We start from the raw sequence: 19876 nt of genomic DNA on the forward strand, positions 1-19876 counted from the left end.
CCGCGTCACCTGCCGGCCTTTCTGTCCTTTAGGAGCTGTTGGCCCCTGCCAGCCCGAGGAGAGCTCTTCCCGACCTTGGCCAGGTGAGGGCCGGGCTCCCCGGGGGGCCAGGGGGCTGTCACCACGCCGCGGGCGTCCTCACGCTTGTGTCTTCTCTTTCTCCCGGCTTTAGGCAAATGTGCAACACGAAAATGTCTTCTGATGCAGAGGGTGCCCTGAGCACCTCGCAGATGCCGCCTTCGGAGCAAGAGGCGCAGGTCAGTGCTTTTATGGCGGCCTTCTGCCGCCCCCCCCCCCCCCCCCCCCCCCCCCCCCCTGTGGGGCCAGATGAAACCTCGCTATAATGCGGGCAGACCCTGGCGGAATTGTCCCCCTGCACTAAAAGTAAGCCCCGTGCGCCCGTTTGGGCGCGTCTTGCTCCCACGCTCAGTCTGGCGCAGGAGCTGAAAATCACTCTGCTTCAGGCTGACTCGGGTCTGATCTTCCTGGGCTACTTGGAGCTGCCTTGAGAAGTCTTGGCATTTTTAGGTTAAGATGACTGATGTTACAGGTCAAGGTGTGGTTTCTATTAATTTTATGTTACCTGTAAAGTGAAATTTGGGAGCACTTTTTCTTTCTAAGCTTACAAGTATGTGTTGTATTTTAAGTAAGGGAAGTCCTTTTTTCTCCTTACCTGAGGAGTCAGCCCTGGAACCTGTGGTACAGTAATAGACTAATGCTTAGGGGCTGACTGACTGGCCGAAAAAATGTTGATAGAAAATTTCAGAGGCTTATGATAAGGCAGGGATTCTGTTATCATTACGTGTTTTGCTTTTAAGTTCTGGTAAAAACGTATTTTAGAGATCTTTTTGTGAAAGTTGATATGTCTGTGTACACTTACTATGCTTTTATATTTTATTTTAAAGTTGATTTTTTTTTAGTAACGAACATTTGTTTATCATTTGAATATGAACTAGTTATTTCCGTAAGTATGGGTTTTGTGGGTTTGATCTCAAGCTGTTATTTCATCATAGCTCCACAAATTAAGCAGTGTAATTGTTAGTATTTGAATGGAAAAAACCCGGATGCTCTATATTTAGAACAGTGCACCTATTGTTCTTTAATCATGATCCAAAGGGTTGGTAAAAACTAGAACAACTTTTTTTGAACTAGAGCTACTTTCTGATCAAGTATGAAGTATATTTCTTCAACAAACATCAAGTACCTTCTGTTTACAAGAGTCTTAGGTGCTGTGGGAGATACAGAATAGAAAAGAGAAGGTCCTAGCCCTCAGAATTTACTGTCTATTAGAAACTGATTTGCTCAGTGTTTTAAATAGTGGGGTCCTGAAGAAGTAATTTCAGACCTTAAAGAACAGTATAAAAGTTATATTTTGGGAGTTACTACATGGGGTTAAAATAAATCCATAAAACCATATTTTTTTTTTTCTGTTTTTGACTTGACAGTTGTAGGAGTTTTAGTTACAAATTTATGTAATAGTTTATATATAGACCATTATCTCTGGAGCTGGAAGGGACCTTATTGGTCATCTGGTCCAAACTTTTCATGTTGCAGATGAAGAAACTGAGACTCACAGAAGTTGCGACACTCCCAAGGTTAAACTGGTAGTAACTTGTAGAGCAGGGACTTGAGCTTATGTCCTGTAACTTTCAAATTTTGTCCTAAGGAAGCATTGTAGCACAACGGAAAGAGCATTGGCCTGGGAGAGAAGAACTAGGTTTCTATCCCCAGCTCTTCCCAACTTATGACCATGAGCAGCATACTTTACTTCTCTGGACCTTGTGTTTCTCATCTGTGAAGTTAAGAGGATTGTTTCTTAAGATCTCATGATTTTGGATACTGTGATTCTTTTATTCCTTCTTATTTTAGACTTCTGTGACAGTCCATGACATGTCTTGATCAAACCTAAGTGCAGGTAATCTGTAGTCTTGAGTAGATGATAGATTAAGGGTTGATAGGGATCTTAGAGGTCATTTAGTCCTACTCCCTCATTGTACAGATGAAGCAGCTGAGGCCCAGGAACCTTCAATGAGCTGTCAGATCAGTGTTTTGAACCCGAGTCCTGTGACTCCAAATCCAGCACCTCCTTACCATGATTTATAATTTCATTTATTTGCTTTATTATATATGGTTACATACTAAGCAGCTCTTGGTTGTGGAACTATTTTGTGTTATATGTGATGTTTACACTTTATAGGTTAGACCAAAACCATTGCTCTTGAAGTTGTTGAAGCTTGCTGGTGCGCAGAAAGAAACATTCACAATGAAGGAGGTAAGGTATATTCAGAAACTATGAAAGAGGAGATGAAATAGAACTAAATTTTTAAAATTCGGCCCAATGTAGCTTCATAGTTATGGTGAAATAATTGCATTGTGGAAGAATTTGTTCATCAGTTAGGAAGATGAGGTAATAGGAAGAATTTGACTCTTTTTTTAGGTGTGTCACACTACTTTAATATACTGATTCTATCATCTTTCAAGTGGAAGACACAGGGAGGTCATAGGGATGATAATGTATGTACTTGGATACTATTGAGCTAATTTACCTATGAACACTTTGTGTAGTGTGAACTGTGTTTTTAACTCATGATTTATCCTGCTTTATATTTGAAGTATTTCAGCTCTATTTACAGAGGTATCACTTCCAAAGTTGTGACCTTCCCAAATCCTCCTCTGCTCTGGAATTCTTTCCCTTTTCCTAAGTCAGCAGTTTTATTCTCATCATGTTAAAGTAATTTTATACTGGTGTGATTATTAAACTACTCTCTTCCCCTGGGGTAATTTAATTAAAAAAGAAAAGGTCTTTTTAGTCCAAAAGAATCTCTATTGGGATTTTGATAGGTAGAAGAGAGGGAAAGAGACTTTTAGCAGGGGCCTTTCCTTTTACTCTATACCTATTACAGATTTTACTACTTTGCCTTCATATAATAATCATATAGTTGGGTGAGCAGGGTTTAGGGTGCTTCTTTTCCTTGATGACAGTGTTGAAGAGATGGGTCGATTCTTAGTTGTGTGTTCTCTAGGGAGAGGAGAGAAGAGGGTAGAACCTTAGAATATTTTCACCATTTTTACTTCCCCAACTAAGGCAATCACTAAGCAGTGTGTGCTTCCAGCCTGCATGCTTCTTTCTTAAGCTTCAAGTTAAATACTGTTGTTCAGGACCAATAATTTAGGTTTTACTTTTTTTTCTTCCATTTCATATTCTGCCTCCAAGGGAATTTTAGTTTTCAATTCAGCACACACTTATTAAACATAGAAAAGTTTGAGGTTTCAGAGACAATGAAAATAGTCCTTGATGTTGAAGAAAGTGCTTTCTGTTGAGTGTTTGGAAATACCGAATTTATTTAACTAATTGCAAAAGGCATTAAGAAAAGTGGAAAGGTTTTCAGAAGGAGGTGGCACTTAGGCTGTAGCTGGAAGAAATCTAAGGCTTCTGGCCTTTAGCTAAGTGTAGAGAACCAGAATTAGGCCAGTTTGGCTGGAAGAGAGAGTGCATGAAGGAAAGGGATATGTGAGGTGTTTGGAAGGGAAAGCAGGAACTAGAAAGGGTTTTAGATTCCAAATTTTGAGAAGTTTATATTTTATAGAGCGTTTAGCACAGGAGTGATATGACCAGACTTTTGCTTTAGGAAGATTATTTTGGCAGTTGTCTGGAGGGTGGATTGGAAAGGGGAGAGATTGGAATAAGGGAAACCAGTTAGGAAGTTGTTGGAATAGTCCAGGAATAGGTGATAAGGATCTGAAATAAGGTTCTGACTATGTGTGTCTGAAAGAAGATGCCAAGGATACTTGGAGTTGTGAACTGGGTGACCGAAAGGAGAATGGAGTTCTCAGCAGAAAGGATGAAGGACAGATTTAAGAGAAAAGATGAGTTGTCTTTTGGACGTTTGGACATCGTTCAGTTGGAAATGTTGTATGGAACCCAAGAGATTGTTTCTGATTATGTTGATTTTGTAATCATCTGCGCAGAGATAACTGAAACCATAGAGATGAGGTGACTGAGAAAGGTCAAAGGGAGAGGAGTAGGGCACGCAGGACAAAACTTTGGGGACTTCATCTCATTAGTGGATGATGATCCTGCAAAGGAAACTGAGAAAGACCATTTAGAGGGGCAGGAGAACCATCAAAGAGTGGGAAGAGAAGGACAGAGGGGCCATTATGGAAGAGGAGGGGGCACCAGCAGTTGTAAGTAAAAAACGTGGAGGGAAGAAAGGGAGGCTAACCTGCTGGAATATATGTAGCCCTCTAGGCCATAGGACGTTTATTCATGGCTGTAGCCTTGGAGGTGCACAGCCCATACTTACTTAGGAATTTAAATAATTGTGGGAGTTCAGGAAAGCGGTGAATTCTTTAGACATGTCTGTCCTGTGGTAACTGGAATGAGAAGATAGGGATAGCAGTACACAGTCAAATTTTTAGTTTAAGCATCTTTGTCAAAACAAAACAAAATTTAATTCTCAGAACATTAATTTTTTTGATTGCTGATTATAAGAATATCAGTTTTTGTACTCTACTCTTACTTAATGCACTTTCAAGTATGGGTAGAGTTTATCTTGCCCTCTCCCTGAGATCCCCTGGGGTTGTCCTCTGTTGGTGTTAGTGAGCAGATGGTTCCTTGAGTGGTGATCTGTTTGCAGGTTCTTGAGCTTTGTGACAGCAAAGAACAGAAACTGACTACCATAGGAGAAAGATGCTAAATCATTGTAGTTAGAAACCTCTTGCAATTTACTTACTTTTGATGGAGATATCACTGACATGAATACAGAAGATCCATCAGCTTTAACGACACAGCATTCTGTGAAAAGGCAAGTTTTTATAGGAAAGTAAAAGTCCCACTGCTCTTACCTTGTCCGACCTTTCTTAGGGAATCAGATTCTTAGTAATTTTTTAAGAAGGGCAGTGATCAAGTAGTATGCAGAGGGCAGTCAGGATAGAGAGAGTTTTGAGTCCAGGACTGGTGAGATTCAGTGGAAAGAACTGGAGGTGTTTAGTCAGGAGAAGAGGCCACTTGGGGGACATGACAGCAAAGTGCAAGCCCTGTCATGTGTAGGAGGCACTGGACTTATTCCATTGGACCCCACAAGGCAGAACCAGGGACAGGGGTGGAAGTTGCAAAGAGGCAAACTTAAGCTTCAAGAAAAAATTTCTAACTGCTCTCCCAGGGTGGAATGGGCTGCCTTGAGAGGTGGTTGAGGTCTTCAGGCAGAGGCTGAATGACTGCTTGTTGATATGTTGCAGTTGGAATTCCCTTTGTCTCCTACTTGGACTAGAGAGCTGCTCTGTTTGCTTCTACTTCTCAAATTCTGTTAGGTGACACCAGACCTATTCCTGAGAACTTCCTGGTGGGTGTGGTACACTGATTGATACTCATACTAAGGTAGACTGCTTGCTATAGATAATTCTATAGCACTGGCTTCTCAGTATTCATAAATTTCATTTCTATTTCAGGTTTTATTCTATCTTGGCCAGTATATTATGTCAAAACAATTATATGATAAAAAGCAACAGCACATTGTCTATTGTTCAGATGACCTTCTTGGAGATCTGTTTGGGGTACCAAGCTTCTCTGTGAAAGAGCACAGGTAAGCTGTTTCTATTTACTTCATTTAAAAATCCAGTTATGACTTTATGTTTTTTTTTTTTAACCTGTAAGGTCATTTTTTTAGTGAAAGGTTTTTTATAATTATATATCATGTTATTAGAAATTTGTATTGTTTTATGAAAAATCCTGAAATTTAATTATTCAGTTCTGCATTTTTGTTTTCTCCAAATGCATTATCCCTTCTGTACCATAACATGTCACTGATCACTAATGCTGTAAATAGTTTACGTCTTAGCTACTTTTGAAAATGCTTATTTCCCTTTTTGACATGCTACTGTGAAACTCTTGTTTTGATATCTAAGTGGAACCTAGAGATGCAAAGTGTTTTCTTGTGGAGTTGGAGTTCGTTATCTTGTTTGTACATGATTTCTGACATACTGAGTTGTTAGGTAATGTTTGACAATGCACCCCTTGTTGTGTACAGCTTAATTTTTAAATGATTTCTGACCAGAAGTTTCATATAAAGGAGATTGAACATTCAAGAAAATTACTGACTAGGAAAATGGAAGTAAATAGAAACATTTTAGCAGGCAAATAGCTGGTAATGCTATTTTTTTCCTTCTCTTTTGGAAACTAGAAATAATATGTAATAATGACATGCATGGTAGTAACCAGCTGTTCTTTACATGTGCCTGGTTACTTAAGTGATTATTGGTTATTTTGTAGATGTCAGTGTAATAGAAAAAGAACATCAAGTGAATAGCTTAACATTAATAATAAAGTAGAAACAAATAAAATTCCTTTGTAGATTGGATTCTTTTCTGTGAGAAAAGTTATATATTTTTCCTTGTTTTGACAAATCCAGAAGAAACAGTGCTAAGAAGGGTATAGTTCTTTAAATTCTCGGTACTCATAAAATTGTCTTCTTTATTGGCTTACTTTAGGACTAATTAAGAGAGGCCAGTTCTTTATAGCATTGAACCCTGTCAGTTTGTGTGCTGGATTGGCCCTAATATTTAAATTCTGTTTGAGACTGTTTAATAGCATAACCCCTTAACTCTTTGGTTTTATTAATTTGAATTCAACCACTAGGCAGATTTTCCATTACAGATGTATTTTTTTTTTTATCTCCCACCCCCACCCCCGCCCCAGGAGATTATATGCAATGATTTCTAGAAACTTGATAGCAGTCAATCAACAAGGTAAGTTGATTTTGAAAGAATTCCAAAGTATTTTTAAATTGTGTACACTCTAGCATTTCATAACAAACTTTCATTAAATGCATTAATTATGTGGAGTAGTAATTTTAATAATTTGATGGAATAATTTAATGGAAAAGTACAGAGAAACTATAGTCTTTTTATGTAGTATTTTATAGCTTCTGAGTCAGTTTCATATTAAATGAACTTTAATATTCCCCGTATATAAATTTAAAATTAGGCCTGACCTTCATTAAGTTTGAGATTATTGATTTATTTTGAAAGTTGGGTAATTTAGAAGTTCTCAGTTTGTAGAGGTAATCAATATAGCCAGAACTTAAACACTGAAAAGTGGATTTCATGTCCTGGTTAATAGAACATTACTTTTTACCAGTGGTCCTGGGTGAGACCATTGTGTGGTCTCATGTGCCTTTTTGGTACACAACAGAGTTCCTACCACATGGGTCAGTTGTGTCTGGGTAAATGATAGCTTGCTTCTCTGTCCCCAGTGTGTGCTTCTGTTTCAGCATAGCCTTGATAATTCAAGGTTTTCCCTTGTCTAAGCAGTCCCACTTGTCCTAAGCATACCCCTGGAAACCAGGTTGGTTTTAGGACTGACTAGAAATTAGGAATCACTAAGCCTGAATGTCTGCCCCACAGCTGCTCCCCAGCCTCTACCTGAAAATCCCTATCCAGAAGAACCCAAAGCCTCTTCCCAGGTCATGCCAAGACAGCTGCAAGATAAGACATACTCAGTGTTCAATGAAGATCAATAAATTATAAGTACACTGTGTAAAAAGAAGGGCGTTGGGGGGGAGCATACAAAGATGATAATAATAGTTGACATCTTTGTATAATGCTTCAGTGATTAAAAAACACCTTAAATACTGTATCTCATTTAAACCTCACAACAACTCTGTATGTGCCTGGGATACTACCGTCTTTGGCCATGAAGTCTGACAGGTTAATGACTAGCCCGTGACCACACTTTACTTAGTGGCAGAAATGGGATTTTAATAGGTCTTTCTGACTCCAGTTTCAGTGTACTCTCTGTTGTGCCATGCCTGTGCCTTGGGAACTTATAAGTTCCCAGGGATTACAAGTGACTGGATCTTCCCACTTCATTAGGTCTGGCCTGGAACTAGACTTTTCCTGGATTTGGGAAGACATAATTTTTCCATACATATTTGCCTATGTGTTGGCCTTGCTCCCAGACTCTTTTCAGCTATAAATATATATTTCAGCTACAGTGAACTCTCCTTATAACTATTGATGTCTTTATAGCTATCAATTTTATTTTTCATCTCAGAAGAAAATGCAGGTTGGTAGTACTACCTTCCAATGTTGGCAAATTGGGAAGAAAAAGTTATAGAAGTTAAATGAAACCTTGGGCGTATGGCATGTCTAGATGAGGGGTTCTCCTCTTTGGTGAAGCAAACAGAATTTAGACATAAGTACTTAAGTCTTGTATAAGGAGTGGAAATTACCTTGAAATCAGTCTTAATTTGTAGGGCAAGGATTTTTTTGACTAGTGAAATTGGTATGAGCCCCTTGGGTATAAAATATGTAGTTCCTTTCATTTTTGAATCCTTAAAAGCAGGCTAGTTTTTTGCTCTAGATCTAGATCATTTCTGAAAATTGCAAGGTTTAGAAATGGAGACTGCTTTCCAAACTATCACAGATAGCTCATGGAAGCTGTGATTGTAGACTTAAAGCTAGAAGGGGCCACAGGCTGTCAAATCCCTCTCATTTTGTGAGGAATCAAGTGAGGAATCTCAGGCCCAAGAAAGTGCAGTACCTTTAGTTAGTTGGCACAGCCAGTGTTCGTACCGAAGACCTCTAACTTTAAACCTGGCACTCTTCTCACTCTACCATACTACTTTATCTGTTAACTTCATTCCTGCCTTATAATCTTTTTACTTAAATAACTTGGAAAAACTTCAGTAAAATTATCACTCAAAACAAACTTGGTGGTTACATATGCTTGGGTTTGATCCTGTTTCTAAAATATCAGAAAATTTACTTTAAATAAAATTTGAGAATTAAGTAGCTAAATGTATTTTGAATTATATTTTCTAAATTTGAATTATATTTCCTAAATTTCCACAGTTCTTATCTTTTGAGTCAGACCCTATTACCTCCAAGTTCTTTCCATGGAGCAACCTGGACCTCCAGCAGCCACTATCCCTTTTCCCCAGAGTTTCGACTACTTCCCATCTTCCCAAACTTCCCCGTGCAGCCCAAGCTCTCTCCCAGACCCTCTGATTACTGACATGGCTAAAGGGTCCAGTGTTGCCTGTATGTGGATAAATTAGCCATCCATCTCTCCTTACCCTTCAGTTATCTGAAAGAAAGTTACTCAGAATAGAGATTTGTGGTACGATCTCCTAATACCAGAATTAAAAATAATTATTATGCTGTGTGATATAACTTTTAGAGCTTTTCATCTATCAAACCAAAATACATTTAATAGCTTAGTATTTGTAATGGTATTTCTCTTGTTTTGAGGTAAATCTCCCTAATAATTTTTAAAGTCTTTATAGGGAGCTATAGAGATTGTGTCTTCAGATGTTATTTTTTGTGTTCTTAAATGTTTTTTTTTTTTGAGGGGGGAGGGCAGGGCAATTGGGGTTAAGTGACTTGCCCAAGGTCACATGGCTAGTGTTAAGTGTCTGAGGCCATATTTGAACTCAGGTCCTCCTGACTCCAGGGCTGGTGCTCTATTCACTGCACCACCTAGCCGCCCCTTAAATGTTCTTTTTTGTTCTCTGAAACAAAAATATGTAAAATTATGCTAACATAATGAACTGCATTATTAATAATAATGACTGACACTTAAAATGTGTGATATAGTATGTCATTTAACCTTTCAACATTGTGTGGTAGTTTCTATATGTACTATTATTCCCATTTAGTAACTTACAGCCTCTAAAATTTAACCTAAAATCTTAACTGAATTCTAAATTTCTAAATTTTTAGGGGAAACTGTTATTTTAAAGAAATATATTTGTGCCAGCTATAAGGAACATATTTGACAAAGATTTCAACTTCGTAAGAGGTTCATGTCTTGCAGTTCCCAATTAATTATCTTTTCTAAACACCCGATTTATGTTTTTTCTTTAGAATTTCCTAGTCCAAATACATCTATGAATGAAGCCAGGTGTCAGCTTGAAATCGGAAGTGGTCAAAAGGTGATCTTTAAACTTTCACATTCTTCTGTAGTAATTCTTTTACATTGGAAGTTGTTTGACTTCTAGCTGACTGGTATTCTAAAGCTTTATATTTATTTTGTATCTTTGTGTTGAATACTTAGGAATCTATGCAAGAATTGCAGGAAGAGAAACCATCAACTAATCTGAATTCTAGACCAGCTACCTCATCTAGAAGGAGAACACACAGTGAAACAGGTAATGTTTAGTTTCAAAATTTTGTTTCATTCCTCACTCGAATTTAACTTTTATATTGATGGTGGTTGATTTATTGATTTACTTGAAGGATTTTTTTCTTCGCTAGGTGGATGGATTTCTTGAGTTTTTTCTTTTTCATCCTCTGTTTATATGATATGTTCTCATTTATTTAATGCTGGCTAATTATTTTCTTTAAATTCTTTATAATTTTTTCCCATTAATATATTTTAATTTTACTGCATCACGTCTTAAGATAGTTTTTACTACTGACAGGTAACTAACTTTTCATTGGAGAAAATGAAAAGTGAAGATATTTGGATAGAAATGTAAAAGGAGAAAATTACTTAGAAATGTGTCAAATCACAAATATGTTCATACTACACTATGTATTTGTGCTTTATTAATTTTGTACTTCTAGTAGTAAAAAAATTTGAGCACACACCCTCAATATAGTACATTGATATATAAATTGCTTATATGGAACTATCATACTTACATGTTATATACATCATAAAAACACAAAAATGGAAGATAAGTTTGACAGGTAAAGGACGATAGTTAAATTTCTTTTATTAATGGTGTATAAGATTGTAATATTTTTAGTGAGAGCAATTGAATATATACTTTATTTATTTATTTATAAAAACAATTGGGGTTAAGTAACTTGCTCAAGGTTACATGGCCAGTTATTTTTATTTTGTGTAGGTGTTAAGTATCTGAGGCCGGAACTGATCTTGGGTCTTCCATCTCTGGGGCTGGCACTCTTACTCACTGAGCCACCTGGCTGCCCCATTTTTTTTTTTTTTTGGCCTTTTTTTGGGAGGGCAGTTGGGGTTAAGTGACTTGCCCAAGGTGACAAGGCTATTTTTTGTGTTAAGTATCTGAGGCTGGATCCAAACCCAGGTCCTCCTGACTCCAGGGCTGGTGCTCTATTCACTGCGCCACCTTGCCGCCCTGAATATATACTTTATTATCTTTTTTTTTTTTTTGGAGGGGGGAAGGCAAGGCAACTGGGGTTAAGTGACTTACTAAGGTCACACAGCTAGTAAGTGTGTCAAGTGTCTGAGGTCACATTTGAATTCAGGTCCTCCTTACTTCAGGGCCTGTGCTCTATTCACTGCGCCCCCTAGCTGTCCCTGTACTTTATTATCTGTGAAATTCCTGATAATTCAAGGTAAATCATTAGCATCATTAATGATAATGGATGGAAATCCATATTTCAAAGCTTTTTGAGTAATTTCAAAGGATTTTGATTGACTTTTTGTCTTATTTGCGTTTCATTATATTGTTATTTTTATCTCATAATTTGACTGATGAAGAGCTACTACTAGGAATAAGAGAAATGTCAGCCCTGCCATATCCTTGTTCATTTGTACTCATGCATTGTTAATTCTGTCCTCAATCCATAGTTTCTTTGCAGGAATCTTTTAAAATCACTTGTCTGTTTTGTGAGCGTTAGTGTAGATAAACCTAGATAATACTGTAAATCCACTTAGCCAGGAAGACAAACTGCAATATGTTGTAATATGCTGAAAGCAAATAAATGAATGAGGGTACCACTCTCAACCCTTTTGTGTGGTATCTCTCCCACTATTCCCTTAGAAAACCTCACATATTAGTCATGTTATGTGACCCATTTGAGTGAGGGTATTGATAGTTGTTTATTAAATGTAAAGCTTAATTTTGCTTTTTTTAGGGCTTTTAACATTTTTTACATCTCAGTGGTTTGTCTTGTGCACACAAGTCATTGCAGTCATTGACAATTATCTTGACTTTTTTTAAGTCATAGAGGTAATCTTTTGTTTAAAAGTAGCTCTCACTTATATTGATATATCCTGCTGAGAAGAGTTAGGATTCTGAAGAAGTTGAATGATTAAAGCCACGTTAGCAATAAATTTTTTTTCTTTTTTGAGATAGCAATGGTAAAAGTTCACATCCTAGAATATCATATTTAATCCACATACAGAGGACTTTAAAGAAGAAAGTCTCTATGAATTTTATAAATTATTATTTATGGAGATAAAGATCCACAAAAATGATATGTTAGACGACTTTTTAAAAAACTCATTTGGAGATGTTTTGGTAGATGTTTAGTCCACATGCCTATAATTTTAGCTTTTTGGTGAAAAAATGTTCAATATAAATGTATACAGAACACTTTCTAGATTATTATAGTTGTAGAAATTAACAGTTTTTTCCTTTTTCTTTTTCATACAAAGAAGAAAATTCGGATGAGTTGCTTGGTGAAAGACACAGAAAACGACATAAGTCAGATAGTATTTCCCTTACATTTGATGAAAACTGTGCCCTGTGTGTCATAAATGAGATTTGCTGTGAACGAAGCAGTAGCAGTGACTCAACAGAAATTCCTTCAAGTCCGGTAATCATTGTTTGTTAAATAGATTAGAAATCTTGTCAGCAGAAATGTAGGTAAAGGGGGTTTGAAAAAACCTCTTTCAAAGAATGGGTATGAGCTTCTAAACTTGTAATAAGACTTTCCCTTTAAGGGAAGCAGCTGTATAAAAGCTTCCACTTAGAAGTAGTCTTGGGAATGGAGAGTTAGTGATTTGATGATAAGATTAATGCTAAATGTGGTGAAAGATATTTAAGAGAATCAAGCTTATGGATTTTAGAAACTTGAAGCAATTCCATTCTAGAGATTGGAAAAGTTAAAAAAAAGCAAGGGCAGAACCCCCAAATTTCATTAGCCTAGATATTCGTATCTCTTCATAGGGGTCTGACCACCGTAGCTGGTATGTTTCCTAGTTTTTTCAGCTACTAGAATTTATATATTTTCTTGGAAAGCCTAGTCGTAATTTGAGGCAATGCCTTTATGTTTCAGCCACCAGCAAGTGAGTCATTGTCAATTATTTTTACCACCTACCATATATGTGGTGTGGTAGGTAGGTTTGGAAGTGAAAAAAGGCAGATTTAATTGGAAGGAGGGAAATATTGATGTGACATTATCATGTATGACAGAACAGTGGCAGTCTTCTTGGTTTCTATTTAAATCCAACAGACATTTTGTCAAGTACCTGCTGTGTGTTCAGCACTGTGGGAGGTGATGGGGGAGATGTAAATCATGACTTTGGTTTCCATTTTATCCAGTTTAATCCATTTGGATGGAGGCCAGTGTCTTTTATCTCTGAAGTTCGCTGTATTATTTTAATTGTTTTCCTGTGTATTTCACCATGTAACTGGCTATAAGTATCCTTGTTGACACAGTCTTTTATACTATTTATCAGAGGACCATAGACTGAGAGTTAAAAAAATAACTGAGAGATCCTCTAGTTTAACTTCTTCACAGATCATATCCTGTTTCTAGTATACCTAATCATTGATCATTTAGCCTAAGTGAAGATTTTCTCTGATGGAAAATCCATTTGTTTTTAGTTGACCCATTTCACTTTTGAATACTCTCATTTTTAGGAGATTTTTCCCCCTTAGTTTGTATTGAAATTAACCCTCTAATTTTGGTCAGTTGGTCTTAGGGGACCAAGCAAAACAATTATGATTGTGCCTTTACATGGCAATACTTCATATGTTTGAAGATTATCACATCCCCTATCAAATGTTATTCCTGTGATGAAATCTGTAATGATTTAGAGTGCTCCTCCCATCACAGTCCCACTCCTGTTTGAATATTCACTTTTCATCATTCCTTCAAAAAATGTCATATCCAGAACTAGATATAATAATCCCAATATAGTCTGACATGCCTGTCATAGTATGATGTAATTATCACCTCCTTATGGTGGGATACTTCTGTTCTTTTTTTTTTTTGTAGTCTTAACCATGATCTTATTGATGTAAAGTCCCAGATGAGGGGACTTCTTTTACTAATGCAAATTAGCAAATATTCCTCATGGAATTGCTTGGGGTATTGAGTTCTGAGACCAGCTCTGTTTACGACTGATTCTTAAGCTGGTATCCATATACCCATCCATGGATAAACTTCATGTTGTCCATGAACTTAGATGGGGAAAAGTTACATCTTTATTTTCACTAATTTCTAAATGAAATTTAGCATTTCCTTTAATTACTTAAACATTCTCCTGAGCAAAGGTCCATGGGTTTCACTAGACAGCTTAGGGTGAGAGGGCATGATACCAAAAGGTTAAGAACTCCTTCATTATAACATGCTACCTCTCACTGGATACTTATTCTCCCTTCACTGATAGTAGGTAGTTTTTATGAGTTATTTTTCTATTCTCCAACTGGTCTATTGGAACTCAGAGCCTTGATCAGTCTGTTGGAATTTGGAGACCTCATTGCTCCATTAAAACTCAGGCTACCTTCATTGGACAATTAGAACCTGGGCTCAAAATTTAGCCATTTGCACTTGGATCCCAAAATTCTACCACCACTTCAAGGGGCAGGCATTGTGAGAAAGAGGAAAGGGTAGTAGATTATTGGTATGCATTGAGCCTGGAAAAGGTTCTTTTAACTCCTAGATTTAGGGGCTGGGGAGAATAAAGGCAGGAGGATCAGGGGAGCCCTACCTGGGTCAGAACAGAGAAGGGGAGATTGGGGCTGAGTTCAAGGACAGACAGGGATTTAATCTAGGCATTATGGAAACATTAGGAGAAGGGAGTTGGTGGGTTGTTTGGAGAAAGGGGATAGCAACTGAGGGAAGAATCCATTTGCCAGTAGTAAAGGGATAAACCAGATCCCTTGACTTGAGTACAGATGAATTGTTTTGAATAATGACTTTTATTGATTCTTTATGTTTTTGATTGCCACCATTTCAGTTTATATCTCCTCTTCCCTTCCACCATAATATATACAGTGAAACCTCTCTTATAACAAAGGAAAATTGGTGAATAAAACCACTGTCAGAAACTGTTTGATAGTATTCTACATCATTCCAAACCTGCACAGTTCCTTATCTTCTCAGAGAAAGAGGAGAAATATATTTATTTTCCCCTTGGAAAGGGGAGGGGCCAATATTGGTCATTAGATTTTCAGTGGTTGGCTTTATTTTAGTGTAGTTTCAATTTACATTGTTTATTATTTGTATATATTGTTTTTGGGCAGCTAGGTGGCGCAGTGGATAGGGTGTCAGGCCTGGAGTTAGGAAGACTCATCTTCCTGAATTCAAATCTGACCCTAGACACTTACTACTGGGCAAGTCACTTAACCCTCTTTGCCTCAGTTTCCTCACCTGTAAAATGACCCGGAGAAGGAAATGGCAAACCACTTCAATATCTGTGCCAAGAAAACCCCAAATGGAGGCATGAAGAATAGGACATGACTGAACAACAATAATTTATTATTTTTCTGGTTCTGTTTACTTCATACTCTGCATTACTTCGTATTAGTCTAATGTTTTTTCTCTAAATCTTATATTTATTGTTTTTTTATACGGCAATAATATTTTATGTTCATACACCACAATTCAACTATTTCCTCAGTTAATGGGCACCCACTTTATTTCCAGTTTTTGTAACCACAGAAAGTATCGCTATGATTGTTTTTGTATATGTGAGAGCTATTTGTCTTTTTTCCCCCTGGGACTATACTCTAAGCATTGAGATCTCTGAGTCAAATATTACAAGCGACCTAGAATTTTTCTGCTACATAATTCCACATTGTTTTCCAGAATGGTTGGACCAGTTTACAGGTCCACCAACAGTATATTCATGTGTCTTGTCTTCCGCATAAATCCCCCAACATTGACTGTTTTCATCTTTTGTTCTGATTTGCTGAGTATGAGATGAAACTGCAGAATTGTTTTAATTTGCATTTCTGTTATTAATAGTGATTTGGAACATGTTTTTGTATGCTTATTCACAGTTTGTAATTCTTTTGAAGACTTGATATTCTTTGCCTAACGATTGGGGAACAGCTCTTTATCTCTAGATAGTTTGTAATTATGATGATAATTGCATCTAGCATTTATATGGTGCTTTAAGGTTTGCAAAGCATCTTACAAATACCTTGTTTTTATGAAATATTTACTACAATGGATTTCTCCCTTTTATAAATTCCCTTCTTACTCATGACCATTGTTTTATGATTCTGAACCCTTTGATATCTATCACTAATTGGTGTTAAAACAGGCTTTTCCACCATCAAGTAATTTAGAACCATTGGACACATGATCTTGTTTTCCAAATGTAATTCATCCCAATCTCATCCCTACTCAATACATACCCAAGCTCATTCTCCCTCTGGTAGACCTATCCTACAAACATCGACAAATTTATTTGATTGGCCATCTGGTGTTATCTAGGCAATATTTTAATCCGCTGTTTTTCCCAGTTGTGGATTGTTAGACCAGCTTCACATTGCTGTGAGTTTATTTGAAGTTTTGTGTAGTGTTCCCGGGGTGATGCAAAAAGCACAGTCATCGGATTAGAAGCATTGGCACAGGCTTAAATTGATAAGGGATCCTTTGTTTAGATTTTATGTAACGACATTTTTCGTGATGTCTTGTTTGCTGTTAGTAATCATTAAACGTTACCCTGGAGTCTTATGTGATTTTGATATGTGCCTCCCGGATATACATCTGAGGAGACTCTTCAAATCTGTGTTGTTGTTGTTTTTAATTAAGTCAAATTCTTTTAAATCACTGAATAATAGCCAGGCATGATGATGCACATCTATAATACTTGCTGCTGGGGTAGGCTGATGGATCCCCTTGAGTTCGGGAGTTCTGAGCTGCAGTTTTGCTGAAGCTAATTGTGTATGCTAAGTCCAGCACCAATGTGGTCAGCTTTTGGGAGTGGAAGACCACCAGGCTGCCTAAGGAGGAGCAGATTGGCCCAGGTCATAGACGGAGCAGAGTGAAGCTTCCATAACAGTCAGTTTTGGATCAGGCTTGTTTAGTGGCTGCTGTATGTTCTTCATCTTGGACTGGTTGAGGAGACCCACTCTCCAAAGAAGAAAAATCAGTGACTAATAAATAGTGGGGTATTGCATTCTCTGTATCTTTGAGTCAATAGAGTCAATTGTAAAGTTGTGGTCTTTTGTAGAAAATTATCTAAGAAAATAACCCTTTGATGGTTTTTGTTGAGGTTACTATTGATGTGAGCATGGATCATTGTGACCATTTGCATAAATGGAGTGCTAGTTGCTGCTGTCTTCTCAATTCCCTCCTTTCCTTCCTCCTCCCACCCATTTTTTTCTGGGGGGGGCACAAAATCCATAACTTTTTTGGTGTTTACGAATCTTCACCTCTTTTGGTTATCTTGCTGATTGATCCTTGAGTGCTTTAAAAATTGTTTCCTGTAGTATGGATTTCTTCTGTATCTAATTGACCGATAAAATAGCTCCCAACTTCTGGTTTAAGCACAATTGTCACTTCTCCACAAAGTTCATTGTATACAAAACCTGAATGTGCTGATTTCATATCTTTTTCATGGGAATGATATACTGCCATAAAGAAATCCTCACAATTCTGCGATTCTGCTGCTTCTGTCTTCTTTCCATCTGGTTTTATCTGCAAATTCATTCGGGATGAGCTGGCTCAATCTGGACCTCCCAGCATCTTTGTTGGATTGTTCTCTTAAGAGCTCTTCATTGTTTTTGAGGTAATACCGCTTGTAGTTTTCTGGTTGAGCTTGTATTCATTTGCCCTCGGCTGCCTTATGTCAGCTTTCCAATAAGGTAGTGTTTGCTGGTTGAGGCGTTCTGGGCTTTTTTTTTTTTCTTTCACTTTTTGGTTGTGACAGCTGTTTTCCAAGAGTTAAAATTCTAAGAAATGGGATTAGTGAACTTTTGTGAAGATGGAGGAGTAAAAAGTCAATGAAGAACTTTCCTTCTAAATATCCCAAATGTGCCAAAAATCTTCTGCCAATAAATGCCTGAAAAAGAGGGAAAAAACAGTCGTCATTTTCGAAGAGAAAATTTTTGGGGAAAAAATTCAAGGCTTAAACAAACACGAGAAGAGGTTCTAATACAATCAAAATGAATTTAAGAATAGAGGCATAAACACCAGACACAAACATATATAATACAAAACAGAAGCACTAATCTCTTTAGGACATGATGGACATTGGAACAGTGGACATAGTCAGGGAATCTAAGGAAGAAATGAATTTAAGAAATATACCATAGAACACAAAAGAACTGAATGTGAACTTTGAATATCTTTCCTAAGATTTCTGAAACAACAGTTTAGAAATATTTGAAGAAAAAGTAAAATTTAAAAAACAGAATTACTTACCTGGAGAACAAAACTGAAGAAACCAAGAAAAGGAAGCATACTCAAAAAATTTCACAACTGGACAAAGATGTAGAACAGTTGGATAAGTTGAATTGAAAGACAGGACAAGGAAAGAGAATTTTAGAGTTGTCAGAATTTCTGGAAACTTCAGAAGAAAATAGTATGACATGTCCTGGGAAACTATATAGGGAAATTTGAATGTATTGAGAAAGAGGGACAGAATATAAATCATCAGAAGGGCTTATCCCAAGGTCATCTTGCCTAGATACATCATTATCAAGACTTCACAACTGTCATAAGGAGATGATTTTGCAAGTAACTGAGAAAAGCCTCAGACAGAAAACATCAGTTTGAATTACATAAGTTTTCTCTACCAAAATAAAGGAAAAAGGACAGAATCTGAAACATTTTATTTCTAAAATATTAAAGGTTATAAAGTTTCATCCCCAAACCAGTTTAGTTTTCCATTTCTGTTAAGTTTCTAATACAATCTTCTTGAAGACTAAAAGATGGTCATTATGAGTCTACGGGAATTTCAAGGATTTGTGGAGGAGAAAGAGCCAGTCTTAAGACAGCTTTCCAACAAGAAGGCAGATCATCATCAAGGTATGAAAACCAAAGTGAGTTTTACAATTTAACTCAATGTAATCACCATAGGGAGATAGTAAACCATAGAATGTTGTAAACATTTTGAGTTTTAGGGGTGAGGGAGAAGGGAGGAGGGAAGAAGAGAAGTCGATTATAAGCATCAAAGGTGAAGAAAATGGAGAATGAACAGCAAAGAGAATAGGAAGGATGGAGAAAGGGTAAGCGCTCTTAATACTGATCTCAAAGGGGAATTAAATAGGGTATTCAAAATTTTAGAAAACTAATAGTAGAACTTAAAGGGAGTCTTGTTTGTTTAGTATGATTGTTGTGTGTTAAGGTTGGAATAGGATTAAAGTGAAGTAAAGACAATTTTATCCCTTTTACCAAAATGATACTAAAAGATGATTAAAGATAGGTCAGAATTGAGATGAGAGATTGGACCAGAAATGGTGATACCCTATTTCTTAAGTCTACTTTATATGTTTGATTTGTAGGAGCTACTGTAATTGTGTGCAGTGTCTGTACCTTTATCCTTCTTTGATGTTTACTTAAGCCGCTGTTCTATCTGGTCAACTGATTCCACAGACAGCTGATTTGATGTGATTTGTTTCCTGTCTGTTGAGAAATGGCAAATTTAAATTTTTAATGTTTCTTGCTTGCCCTGTTTAGTGCCTTCCAGAGGACTTTTTAGGAGTCTGCTTTCACTTTGGCTTTTGATTTCTTGATCATAAGCCATATTTGCCAGTATAGTTTTCACTCTCTACCTCTGTGTTCACTTGTGTATTGAAGTAGTTGAATTTCAAAGTGTATATTGATTTAGCTTGAAGGACATTGTCAAGTTCTTTAGTAGAATTTCTCTACTACTCTCTGTAGTAGATATTGAGACATAAGCCAGTTAGCTTCATGGTGGTACATTTGCTTATGCTTATTTTAAGAATCTTTTGAAATGATTTTGAGTATATAATGAAAT

General features: G+C 36.9%; 1 protein-coding gene across 9 annotated transcripts in view; it reads left to right on the forward strand.

The window, feature by feature from the left end:
* MDM2 (MDM2 proto-oncogene) overlaps positions 1 to 19876 on the forward strand; it is a 31305-nt gene that overhangs the window by 1768 nt on the left and 9661 nt on the right. For 4 of the 9 annotated variants that reach the window (XM_069081126.1, XM_069081133.1, XM_069081118.1 and 1 more), the window contains exons 2-9: positions 33 to 83; positions 173 to 257; positions 2198 to 2272; positions 5449 to 5582; positions 6695 to 6744; positions 9865 to 9932; positions 10055 to 10148; positions 12368 to 12528. In XM_069081126.1, the coding sequence (XP_068937227.1) occupies positions 177 to 257; positions 2198 to 2272; positions 5449 to 5582; positions 6695 to 6744; positions 9865 to 9932; positions 10055 to 10148; positions 12368 to 12528 (663 nt within the window). In that variant the 5' untranslated portion in view covers positions 33 to 83; positions 173 to 176. Of the gene's footprint in view, positions 1 to 32; positions 84 to 172; positions 258 to 2197; positions 2273 to 5448; positions 5583 to 6694; positions 6745 to 9864; positions 9933 to 10054; positions 10149 to 12367; positions 12529 to 19876 lie in introns of those variants that run through there. The other 5 variants (XM_069081147.1, XM_069081141.1, XM_069081119.1 and 2 more) reach the window with 2 other exon arrangements.

This window comes from Petaurus breviceps, unplaced genomic scaffold, assembly GCF_028583685.1.
Source record: "Petaurus breviceps papuanus isolate PSGF00001 unplaced genomic scaffold, PetGlider_PUasm1.0 154, whole genome shotgun sequence".
Classification (NCBI taxonomy): Eukaryota; Metazoa; Chordata; class Mammalia; order Diprotodontia; family Petauridae; genus Petaurus; species Petaurus breviceps.